The sequence below is a fragment of the Pezoporus flaviventris genome, unplaced genomic scaffold (genome assembly GCF_033815535.1).
Source record: "Pezoporus flaviventris isolate CSIRO_AGI_PZ_B2104156 unplaced genomic scaffold, CSIRO_AGI_Pfla_v1 ptg000015l, whole genome shotgun sequence".
NCBI lineage: Eukaryota > Metazoa > Chordata > Aves > Psittaciformes > Psittacidae > Pezoporus > Pezoporus flaviventris.
This window is the reverse complement of record NW_026892563.1, coordinates 50,896-63,718: the sequence shown is the minus strand read 5'-3', so window position 1 is coordinate 63,718 and position 12,823 is coordinate 50,896. Positions and strand designations below refer to the sequence as shown.

General features: G+C 36.1%; 1 protein-coding gene across 1 annotated transcript in view; it reads right to left on the bottom strand.

Moving 5' to 3' along the window:
* Positions 1-3,584: 3,584 nt before the first annotated feature.
* Positions 3,585-12,823, bottom strand: part of MOSPD2 (motile sperm domain containing 2) — a 34,013-nt gene continuing 24,774 nt past the window's right edge. The window contains exons 9-14 of the mRNA XM_061453139.1: positions 11,825-11,937; positions 8,189-8,285; positions 7,362-7,458; positions 6,559-6,688; positions 5,565-5,667; positions 3,585-5,028 (exon numbers count right to left, since the gene is read on the bottom strand). Coding sequence (XP_061309123.1) covers positions 4,882-5,028; positions 5,565-5,667; positions 6,559-6,688; positions 7,362-7,458; positions 8,189-8,285; positions 11,825-11,937 — 687 coding nt within the window. The 3' untranslated portion in view covers positions 3,585-4,881. The remainder of the gene's footprint in view (positions 5,029-5,564; positions 5,668-6,558; positions 6,689-7,361; positions 7,459-8,188; positions 8,286-11,824; positions 11,938-12,823) is intronic.

The window sequence follows — 12,823 nt, the reverse complement described above, 5'->3', positions numbered from 1 at the left end:
TGGATCATGGTGAGGACTACAATGACTGGCAACGAAACGTAGTTAGGCCTTTCTTTTTCCCCTAAAAGGCTTTGTTTTTGGACTTCACTATTAACTTCAGCAATACTGTCAGAACGAATTGCCTACTGCAATCTAAAAAACAAGTGCTCTCAGCTGCAATCATACCTCAAAAATCAAGCACTCTACAGCTGTTCGCTCAGTACTTCTTTCACTGTTCAGGAAAACAGAAGTGACTTGAAGCATGCCCGATAGGTAGGCTGATGCACCAGTCTTGCAAATGAAGTAAACCAGGAGCTGAGACGCCTGGTGGAAAAAATCTGGCAGGCTGCTCTTTGCTCATACAGCTCAGAAACTTCAGTATTTCTATGTGGAACTTCACACACTTCCTCTGCAAAGAAGGAAAACCTCTCACCACTGCCATGTTTCTGGAGAGGTGGGCTTTCTGTACTTTTTTTTTTTCAAGTTGCGTCTATGTGCACTACCGTACACATATGAGTGTAGAATGTTTAGTACTGTAAACATTCACCATAAGACTATTAAAAGCAAGAACAGTGAGGTTTGAATTGAAAAGTGGGACTGAAATGCTCAAGAAAACAGAGAAGAAGGTTACACTTCTCACCAGCTACAGGAAACACAGAAGCTGCTGATGCTGAAGCGTGCCCAATAGGCATACTGAATAGCAGCTAATTTGAATAATTAACCTACCATAAGGACATGGAACTGCTGGAACAAGTCTGGAGAAGGGCCACAAGGATGATCAGGGGACTGGAGCACCTCCTGTATGGAGACAGGCTGAGAAAGCTGGGGCTGTTCAGCCTGGAGAAGAGAAGGTTGCATGGAGACCTCATAGCAGCCTTCCAGTATCTGAAGGGGGGCTGTAGGGATGCTTGGGAGGGACTCTTTCATTAAGGACTGTAGCAATGGGACAAGGGGTAATGGGCTCAAATTTACACAAGGGAAATCAGGTTAAATATATGGAGGAAGTTCTTTACTGTGAGGGTGGTGAGTCACTGGGCTGCACAGGGAAGTTGTGAATGCTCCATCCCTGGCAGTGTTCAAGGTCAGGCTGGACAGAGCCTTGGGTGAGATGGTTTAGTGTGAGGTGTCCCTGCCCATGGCAGGGGGGTTGGAACTAGATGATCTTAAGGTCCTTTCCAACCCTAACTATTCTATGATTCTATCAGCATTTACCTGTGTTAACATATACACGTGTAGCAAGTGCCATAATACCGAGCCAGTAATTCCTCAGTGAGCCATCTTCCAGGGAACAGTAAGCCATGTGCTTCAGAAACCGATTTAAGATGCTTTGACCTCAGAAAAGAGCACTCAACCTGCTCTTCCTGGCTAATTAGAAATGATTAGCTGTTCCTAAACTAATACATATATTCCTAATAGACACATCGTGTCTCGAACACAACACCCTACAGAACTACTACAAGGTCTAAACCATGAACTCTTAGAACCACCTGTGATGCGCTTTACAGGACAGTGCTGTTTGATCAAATCAGTTACAACAGGGAATCAGCGATGAAATAGAAAGGTAATTAAACCCCCTGCTCTTGGTCCTATTTGATGCATCCAAATGCTATAACCAAGATTTCCCCCTCCTCCAATTAGACTAATCCCACATTTTTTCCTTAAAATACCTAGGCTTTGCATCTAATTAAAAAAAAAGAAACAATATGATTGCATCCTTATGCAAAAACTCCTGCTGCCACTATTAAAAAATGAAATCTTCCTGTGTAAAATATGCTTTTATCATAGAATTATAGAGTAGTTTGGGTTGGAAGGGACCTTTAGCTCATTTAGTTCGAACCCCCCTGCCATGGGCAGGGATACCTTCCACTAGACAAGGTTGCTCAAAACCCCATCCAACCTAGCCTTGAACACTTTACAGGGATAGGGCTCATTAAGCATTCAAACACACTGTAACATTAAACCACAGTAAATCATTTCAGGATGAACATGAGAGCCAATGTGAATGATGCCACTGGAATGCCTATGGTTCAGAGCTATCCCATAGTATGACTCTGGAAGTAGAGGAAGAGATTATGGACAAAGCACTATCTAGGAAGTCTTAAATTTAATCTTTTGCTTAAATAAAGTAAAAAACTCAACCCAAGAATTAGGCACAAAAATTGCTTGCTAGGAAAAGTGTATGTGTTCTTTTGGAGCAGAAATTGCTAATATTTAGAATTATAGTCATTGCTGCTGCTTAATTGTAAAATCCAAGATTAACTGCCAATCTACAATGAGGGAAAGGAAAATTAAATCTTGTATCTTGATACTGCAATCAAATCCTATTTTGTGAATTGGCAAAGTTCTAAAATGCCCCACATTTATAAACTAAGTCTCATGTATTATGAAAAAAAAAAAACTGGAAAGCAATGTTCTGCTTATTCTCTTAATTTTGGGTATCATATCACATGAATGCTGTGCACTCTGCAACTTCAGTGTGTCAGACACAAAACCTTCCAAAATGGACTGGCTGAAATCTGTGCTTCTAAAGGCTGGCAAACAAAACCTGCAACTACTAACAAGTGAAAACTGGGAAAATACTGATGGATCACCATATGTTTTAGGTGAAAGAAAAAAATTGCACTCTCAGAGAAGAAAAATAAAAAGTAAACTACTATCAATTTCTATTTAAAGTTACTTTACCATTCCTTTTTTCTTTTCTTATATGTATTTTTTCCATTTACTGTGTGATGTTACATAGTAGTTTTACCAAGATATTTATATGTATTTGTATGGTGCATCATTTGTGCCATGGTGGTGTTCACCTGCCAATATCATGTGCCATGTTATTATGTTAGGCACTCTGTGTAAGAATTCATGGATCATCTCTTTTACAGGTGTCTGACAAGTATTATCACAATGTCTATTACTATGAGTCATTACCAGGTTGACCCATCCTTCATCTTAAGTATCTGCAGACTACCAAGAAAACCAAAAGCCTCAGGGCATGCAGCCATTTTTGAAAGACTAAACATTCAAGACTATGTATTTCCTTATATTTATTTCATAACTGTATTTTTCTAAAACATATTAAAATAGAAAAGATGTTCATCTGATTTATCATACAAAGAAAATACCAGCATAGTAATAAAATACTGAAAATATATGAAAGCACCAAAACATTAAAATATTCATATTGGCAAAGACTGTAAGAATATATTTCTTGCAATTTTACAGTAAAGTGCTGTTCAATCCACTCAAATTAAGGAATCGACATTTTAATAGCACGGTCACTATTATTTTAAGGTTACAAATTACTTTGTTACCTTTCTCAACAAGACAACAACCCATTTTGTGGGAAGCTAAGCACATGAAAATAATTTAAACAACAGCCTCAGAGTAAGCAGTGATCAATATAAGCTCCCAACTCATTAAGAAGAAGCAAACTGAACAGAAATGACAACAGTGACAAATGAAGAAAATGCAGATGTGGTAAAACATTGTAGAAAAGAAGTCTGTGCACCAAGCAGCTCTGTAGCCTTGCCTTTTACATGGTAACTTTTTTAGTAAGTGTATCACTGCTTTATTAATGTGTTAATTAATGCATTTTTTTAAACTGCCCTTTGCTCTAGAGATAATACTACATCTACAATGCACCGGAAAGATACTGTAAGAAAAAACAGAAGCAGAGCATGACCTTTATTTTTCCTCAATGATCTCTTCCTCTGCTGTAATCAGCAGACAAAACTAAACAATCTGTTACAAAGCCAATTTGTAGCAAAAATTAATTCTAGTAAAGAAATTATTTTAAATATTTAAACATCATCAAGATGAAAATTTTAAGTGTATGAAAGATACAATCAGTCTCTTTTTAGGTTTATCATTTTAATAAACGTATTTACAGCAATGAGTACAAAGAATCCTTGTTAATAGTTCTCACTAGCTTCATACACCGCTTCCACCAGTTACTGAGAAATGGCAGATATAACACTTTTATGTTGCCTTCAGCAGTATTTAATCTTCCTTGCTTTTTGACTTGACTTGCTTTTTTCATAAATTCATATGTAATTTAAGCATATCGCACATCTCGGGATAAGTTTGTATACTGACTATGCTATTAGCCTTTTATGAACCAATAATAGGTCATCAAAACTCAACTCTCACATTCCTTCCACAATTTGACAGTTGCTTTCAAACAAACAAAAACCAGGAACTGTGTTTTATCATGATGATTTCATTAATATCTTTGGAATCAAACAAGGGCTGTATTCCTGGTCAGTATGACTGTACGTTGTTTGGTAGGAAATATTTACAAGAACTCTGCATCCAGAAAAAGCACAAAAATAAGGAATTTAACCAGTGAAAGAAATAAGCCTGAATTACCAAAATAATCAGTAACAGCAAATATCTTCCTTTACATAGGCATGTATACAGATTATATTAAAAATCTACCTGTAGTCTACATCATTTCTGTAAATTTTCTTGAACAGGTTAACCTTTTGAATACAGTAAGTTGACAGCACCTTCTGTGAGAGCAATTCTTAATGTAAGAATGAATATGATGAAAAAAATTAAATACTGTATTTAAAGTAGTTAAGAAAAAAACAAACCCTAAACAGTCTTAACTTATGTTGTATTTGGTTTTCTCCTTCCAGTTCAGTAGTATTTATTGAGTTGTACAGTGAAAATAGGTCCTAGCTCTAACATCTTCCTAGTGCCATATTCCAAGTGTCAACTTTCAGTAATTTCCTTTGCTGGTTATTAATTTTTTTTTTTTTTTCATTCAGCAAATTGTACCATCATTCATTATTGTGGGCTCACAACCCTCATTTTGGCAGTTCCAGAATCTGAGCGCAGCACTGCAATCTCTTCCACTCCAACCAGTCACGACAGGCAAGCGCATCCAGTGCACAGGAGTTCTTTTTAGCTTCTCTGGGTATACATCAGGTAGAAGCAGAAGGCAACAACAGTAATTGAGAGTAATGATAAAAGAATTGACAACTGCTGGAACCAGAGGCAGCGATCAATCTGCTCTTGAAGTCTTTTATTAATTTGTAGTAAATGAGTTAGCTGAAAACAGAAATAGTTTCACTTAATTAGAATTACTGCACATGAAAGTACTTGTTAGTTATTTAGCCAGTAACTATAAACAGGGGGAGGGGGGAGAGGGAACACACACACACGTGGACACAAAAAGACTTCTCTTTGTGATCACTTAATGATACAGTTTTTATCACTACATATTTCAGGAACCAATTGCACTACAGGAAGTTCAAATTTTAAGTTATGGATAGTCCCTACTGCCTACATCAAGCAGGTGACATCTTTATACTAGGAACCAAAACATACCACTGAGGTTCACCAATACCCCAGATCTGTAATATACACAAGAGGAATGAGCAAACTGCATTGAAAGTAGTGTTTTATTAAAACATAACCAATCACAAAATTATTAAATCATTATCACAGCTTCAGTTACTTTCTGTTGCTGAGCTTTTAAACTAGTGTAATATACATAGCACCAAAGAGATTTAGTACAAATTCTTGTATCTCTATCGTATTCTATAATTTTGTTCAATATTCAAGACAAAGGAATACACTGTTACCTGTATATGTAAATCCTCATTGGTTTTTGCTGGAATACTAAATGCATTCTCTTTCAATGTTAGGGAAAAAGGTTTACTACTTTCTATGACATGACACCTGAGCCTGTGAAGAGGGAAAAAAAAACATGCACCAAGCATAAATTTAATGTAACATTATATCATTAATAGTAAACAGTCCATCTCCAGTTATTATATGTGTTTTATCGTCTGTTCTGGTCAATTAGTTTTCTAAACGACTATTGCAATGATGGTCTGAAAAGACTTCCTCAGTCCACAATTACATTTTGACAGCTTTTGATATAGAAAACAAGATCAAGATTGTCTGCATGATCAGTTACAATGTATTATTTTAAATTCATAGCACAGGATGTGCTGGGCTAGTCAGTCAAATATTTACTACCAATTTATCCAAACCAAAAAAATCTAAGCAAACAAAATCTAAAGGTTTTCTTTACATTTTAAACCTCATCATCAATGTTTTTTTAATAGAGTCCACCTTTTCCACAATTGAAAATGCAGGAACAAAATTTCAAGCCACAGTTGAAGGTAGCGGAATCCTACACAACTTATAAAATACAGCAGAAGCTCCTCTAATAACATGCAAGTCAATCAGGATGGGAATTAATTTATTTGCTAAAGAAACTGTTAAATGGAGGCTGTGGCATTTTTCTATTTTCAGGGAAGAGAAATGCTAAAATTTTCCAGCATGACAAAACAAAAAAGGGAGAAATATGCATAATACAATCTAAGTAGACTCTTCAGATAAAGTACTTGCACATATAATATTACAGAGACAATAATTATATTCTCCACTAATCTTAATCTATGTTTAATCAGCTAAAACAGAGCAGAAGCCTCAGCAATACATTTCAGTCTGCAAGCACACAACTGGGTTTGGAGAATCCTTCACTGATTATGATATGCAAATGCTATAAATCAGCCAAATGATGCTGACTGAAATAAAATTGCTGCCAGTAGAAAACCGTATGCTCACCTATGTTCCATCACTTTGGTCCTAGGGACTTCTTTCCAAAACTGCGTCAGCTCTGGTACACCTGCTCCAGAAGACTGGTCCATTTCTGCTGCCATTATAAGGAAACGATCCTGCAGAGAAGCTGCAAAACCTGCCCTCAAAGACAAAAAAAAAAAAAAAAAAAGGAAAGCAAAAGCGTCCTTAGATAAAATGACATTATTACACAGCTTACAGAAGCATTTTGGGAAAAAAACAAATGAACAACCAACCAACAAACGAAAAACCCAACAAAATGCTTATTGCAGGACATCAGACACTGAAGTAAAAATAAATCATTATGTTAAGCTCAATAATTTTGATTAGTTTCCCCAAATTCTAGTTTAATTTTACAGAATTAGTTTCATCTGAATGATTCAAGCACAACCCAGGATTCTGTAAAAAATACTTTCTCCAGCAAATTTACCCGAACTTGCAACAATTCAGCGAACTGATTTACGACAGATAAACTCCAACTATAACAGAGCACAAGTGAGACACCTGCCACTGTGCCTTTTATTTTTTGAAGACAAGAAACAGAATGGGCTGCCGACAACAGCCGCTTATGCATAAGTGGAGCAGCTAATCAGTACAGGCAGTTACTCAAACGCTGTCTGACACCCATGTTTTTTTTACAAAGAGGAACATTCCCATACAAGAGGCAAGGAGACACAGGTGTCTGTCAGTCTTAAACCCCAGCAAGCACATACAAATGTTAGTATCTAGAGCATCAGCCTGTTAAAACTCGCCTGGACATCTGAAAAAGTCTATTATAAGCTTTTACTTACCACCATGAAGAGAGACTATTATATCCAATGATGTGCCAGGTTCACAGCTGCTGTTACTGGGTTTAACTCTGTATTTTTCAGGAGCAGTTGTTCTCACCTAAAACCAAGAAATACTAAGCAAGCATACAGTAAATGCATGTACAAAGTATTAATGTTTCATTACCTCATTCACTCTGCAACAATTAAAAATCCCCAAAAGCTTAAATATTAAGACAAATATTAAGACAAATCTTTAAAATACTTTCTTCTGTAGGAGTAATCAGATACTGGTATTTCACTTTTTCCTCTCTCAACCACTTCTATATCTTCTTTTCTGACATATACCATTTTTTTCCCCTCTTATATACATATTTAAAAAGAGCCAAGAATATTAAATGCACTATCTGTTAAAATTTTTGATATGAAAGTATGGAAACTTTAGTTATTTGTTTGTGCAGAGAACACAAAAGGTGTGATGGAAAAACAAATCAAGATGCAAGTGAACTCAGTATTTCTGAAGCAAACAAAACTGCATTGATTCCTTTGACAGTGACATCTGCAGATTGATTTGCACTGTTTCAGAGTTTAGACTCTTAGGTTACTAAAGAAGTAACCATTGCCATAGCTCTTTCTCAGTCAGTGCTCCAAACGTTTTTATTACTGATTACTCTCTTCAGGGTGCTACGTAATAGGCATAAATTCAGCCGGATTTCTTTGATCTACTCCAAAAATCACAACAGAATAAAAAATTTAGACTGAAAAATCAATTTTAATAGTATTTTATCCTCCTTACTCAAAACAAGTTACACATTAAGTGAAGTAAATGAGGCCACATATAAAATACTTACCTTAAAAGCCACTACGTTTTTAGTGACATTTGTGAGAACTATCAAACATTTTTTCTCTCCAGTTTCTTTGGATCCAAAATATAGCTCTTCTGCTGGGCTAATAAGACATTTAGGAAGAGTTAGTTTCTTCAAATTATCTATACAACATACCATAGAAAAAATATGACCACAGAGGAAAAAAAAAAACACTTTCAACCCTGCAGCTACAGTCACTATAAACAGTTTTTCACCAAGAAAGCTGTGAAAACAAAATGCAGAAATTCTGTAGTGAAGCTCAGGGTTGACTCATGAGCACTAGCAGATCTAGCTGCCTCATCTGATTGCTGCCCTTGATTTCTTCCATCTGGATGAGCTGTGACCACCTGCAACACCAAGAATAGCTAACAGCTATAAACAGTCAATTCAGCCACTGCATCTTAGAGTGGCATATTAAGGAAAAGCATCATTAATTTTAATTCATGCTAATATTAAAGAGTACAAGGTGTCACAGCCATGGAGTAATTACCATCTCATACATCTATCCTTGTAAGGGATGTAATGCACACATCAGAGGAGCAGGCAGATAGATGTGAGTGGCAATCATTTCAACGCTAAATCTACTTGTACTTATGAGTCAATCTCCACGTACTTCTGGTGACACATGCATAAATAAAAGTTATTGCTTGCTTTTAATATTCTTGTGCAATTAGGAGAGTCATGCATGAAATCTTTTAAACCACATCAAACTAACACAACTCATTTTGGTATAAGCATTCAAATGAATACTATTAGGCAGAAACTAGGGCATGCTCACATACTACAAGTTCAGAGGAAACTCAAGTAACAAGTGAAAAACTGGTTCTTTCCATGTCACATTAGGAGTACACAAAGAACTCCCATACTATACAGTATGAGAACTGCGTATTCTTTTGACAGAAAGCTTTGTCAAAGGTGTTTTTTCCCCTTTCTCCCCTTTCTAGAATGCCAATTTCACATTAGTTTGACCTCCTCCTCAAAATGCCTCATTTTACAGTACCAATTCTTCTTTTCTCTCCCTTAAAGCAGTGTATTACCTGAGAAGAAAAATTGGTGATATAGCGCAAGCCTGAAAGCCCATGCTAGAAGCAGTCTGGCAGTGACTGTATGGGGAGGTTAAGAGGGGTTGTGGAGGGGGTCTGCTTTACAATGCATTAGGCAGTCCACAAGATTTTCTTTCTTAGTGGGGAAGAAAGTGTGCAGAGTCAAAAAGCAGAAACTGATGGGTTTAAAACAGATTAACAGGAGAACTGTATCCCCTTCTCTCAGGTTTGATGCGGCTTTTTGTGTTTTTTGTTTTTTTTTTTTTTTTTTAATTCATTCCCAAATTCTCAACTTAGGTAACTAACATCAGTAAGGAAATGAAGAACTGTTGCTACAAAGTATTTCGGATACCTTAATACTGGGCTACTTCAGTTGCCTGTTACAGCAATTGCAAGATGAACAAAAAAAATGAGGCAGGAAAGCGTAACTAACATCAAAACAAGCCAGAAAAAGAGCTCAGGGAAAGGAATGTTCCACCATAGCCTGATCTTTCTTGTTCCACCACTACCTGCGGCTACTGACAAACAAACGAAATGAGTGAGGCTTGGGGCCACTGCTGTATGCCTGACGTTTATGCAGTCAACCAGTTTCAAGGCATTGGAGGTGGGCGGGATGTTTAAACTTAAATGAACACCGAAGCTTTATAATTTGTCTAGAAACCCTACTTTTTCACTTTGATGCATGTGGAGTAACCATTCCAGCTTGTACTAGAAATTCTTGTCTCAAAACATACCCACAACATGAGCTACACTTTTGCCAGACAGTGCAAGCAGACTGCTGCTTTTTTTTGTCTTACCAAATAAATTCATTTATTGAGGAGGAAAGCCAATAAAGACCAGCCTTTTATAGTACGGTATGCAAAGCAAATACAGTTGTGGTCTAAGTTAGGTAGCCAGCTGATTAGTATGGCTACAAATACAAGAAAAAGAAGACCACAAGTACCACACAGTGACATGTAAAGAGTATTCTTGCAAGGGGTTCAAAGGAGGCCTCACTGCGTCTTCAGCTAGTCACAGAAAGGCTTGCTGGTGATTTCATGGTGCCAGAGCTGCTGTGCCTCAGCTTCCTAGTCATGCTCTAAGCTGCTCCCTTCACAGGACAATGCTGCTATCCAGCAAGGATACAAGCTAATTATACTGGCAGGGTTTACAGTCTCCAAGAGAGGTACATGTGACTAGTCACAAATCATCTGGTCAATAAATTTTGGTTCAGTGAGCTGAAAAAGAGTGAAGGAAAATAAAATCCAGTTCTAGCTTCTACAGAGTTAGAGTATTAATAAAGAGCAACAACTGCACATAATTTCAAGAGCTTACTCAAGAAAAAAATCAACACACCAAACAGCAAGGAAAATGGACACACCAGTATTTTATTTTCCATGATAGCAAGACTAGAAATATTAGCACCTCTAAACTTGACCAAGTTTACTCTTTCATGTAATTTACATTAACTCCAGCACTTCCATTTCAATGGTAGAACTTGAAATACTCTGAGAGAAAAGAAGGTACAGTTCATGTTGGGGTTTTGGGTGTTTGAGATTTTGTTCGTGTTGTTGGTTGGTCATGGGTTTTTTTGGGTTGTTTGTTTTATGCTTGTTTGGGTTTTTCAGAAGTGGATGGAAGATCAAGGATGCTTTTGGCTTTAAACATTCTTCTAAAAACTACAATTATGCAGTCTATGCCTTTGTCCTGCCATAGGAAAAACTAACTCTATACAGAGGAGGTTTTCTGCACAAAGGGGTATAGAGTTTTAGTTTCAAAATCAGGAAAATTTGTCTTTTTTTATGAAATGAGCATGTCATTATTCAAATTCATTCCAAAACTAAGTCAGTACAGCACTTACAAAATTAGCTAAGGAATTACCTACAAATTAGATATTTTCTTCATTCATCTAATAGAAAACTGGAAGTGAAAATGAAAGTTAACACCTAAATCAATCTCTAAAAAATCATTTTACCCTGAAAGGCAGTGAAAAGAAAAAGTGAAATTGTTTAATTGTTCTCCCCCCTCCCCCCAGTTTAATGATAAAAGGCAGATAAACTGCAAGATGTAAGCACCTTGGATGACAAAATCTTCTGAACAGATATGTTATTTATACAGAGCACTTCCCAGGCAAGATAAATTGAACCCTTTCATTAAGTTTAATTGGTGCAAACTACTAGCGTACACATTAAAAGTATTCAGAGATTTAACAGTGAAAGCTGTCTTAGAAAACACAGTGGTTTTTGTTAAGCCAATGCAATCAATGTCAAACCACTGCTCTCATTACAGCTAAGCACAAGTTTAACTAAATCCAACAACAAGCAATTTCTTAATATAAAGGAAACCATGAAATGTTTCTATGATTGTATGAAATGAACACCTACTAAGCACGCCAATGATGACACCAAAAGATTCACTAAAAGCATATAAACCAAAAAATATTCTTTGAGCTTTGTAAAAATAAAATAATTCTTAAATAACTCTTTGAGGGATGTTTGCAACTTGCTTTCCTCTAATAGCCTGAAAAAAAAGCTTATTTTGAAAACCAACTAGTTCAGTACTCAAGTGTCCAAGATACATTAAAAAAAAAAATTATTACCTGATATGCAATAAAGATCCTTTAAAAGTAGTTAATGCTTTCTTTGCATTTTTTGGTTTGATCTCTGTTTTGTCAGTTTCCTCTGATTTGGAAATTTGTTCTACAGAATTCATCTGAGTAAAAATGACAGTTATAATGATTAACTAGAAACTTGGGTTATACAGGTTACAATATCATGCAGGTATTTCAGAGAATCTAGGGAGGTTTATCCCAACAATTTACATACTGCAGGCCAAGCTTAGTAATTATTAATTCCCTGAAGCTGCTTGAAGTCCGCTGAATAAAATGATTTGTTATAGAAGTTACATAATGTATTAAACACGCATGAAACAAAACTACAGTTTTGTTTTTCCATGTATTTTCCTGATGTTCATGTTGGCTATTTTTGAGAACTCCAGACACTTTAAATTACTAGTACTTCAAATATTTAAGATTACAAAGCACTGATGATATCCCACTGCAAAAACTTTTCAATTAAAGCAAACATGCCTGTACAATCACTGTGACACTGAACAGAAAACACAATAACAATTGCAGACTTTATTGCATTGCACAATTCCTAAACATATCTTCACAGCTTTTAGATGGAATTCTGAAGTATTGAAGAACTTGTAAGAAATAATCCTGATTGAATTGGTGAATCCAAAATTGCAGATATTTACATTCCGAGATTCTTCCTCTATTAAACTAAGAAAACAGATGTCAGCAGGCCTGGACATCTTATTATATAAAAAAAAAATAGAGAAGTCTGGAATTACGTGCAAACAGGGCCAGGAAGGAAGAAATACAGGAGACTGAAAAAATTAGTGACATCATAACTCAAAATGAGCTGGCTGAACAGTTTGCTTAGCTTTGGTTTTATTGCACTTAAAATACAAAGAGAAGACATGAAGAGAATTCCATTTATGTAAATTAGAAATATGGGAATGAAAGGAACACAAAATTTTATAGAAAATAGATTTTATAAAAAGAAACCACACAGCAATTTTATTTCCTTTT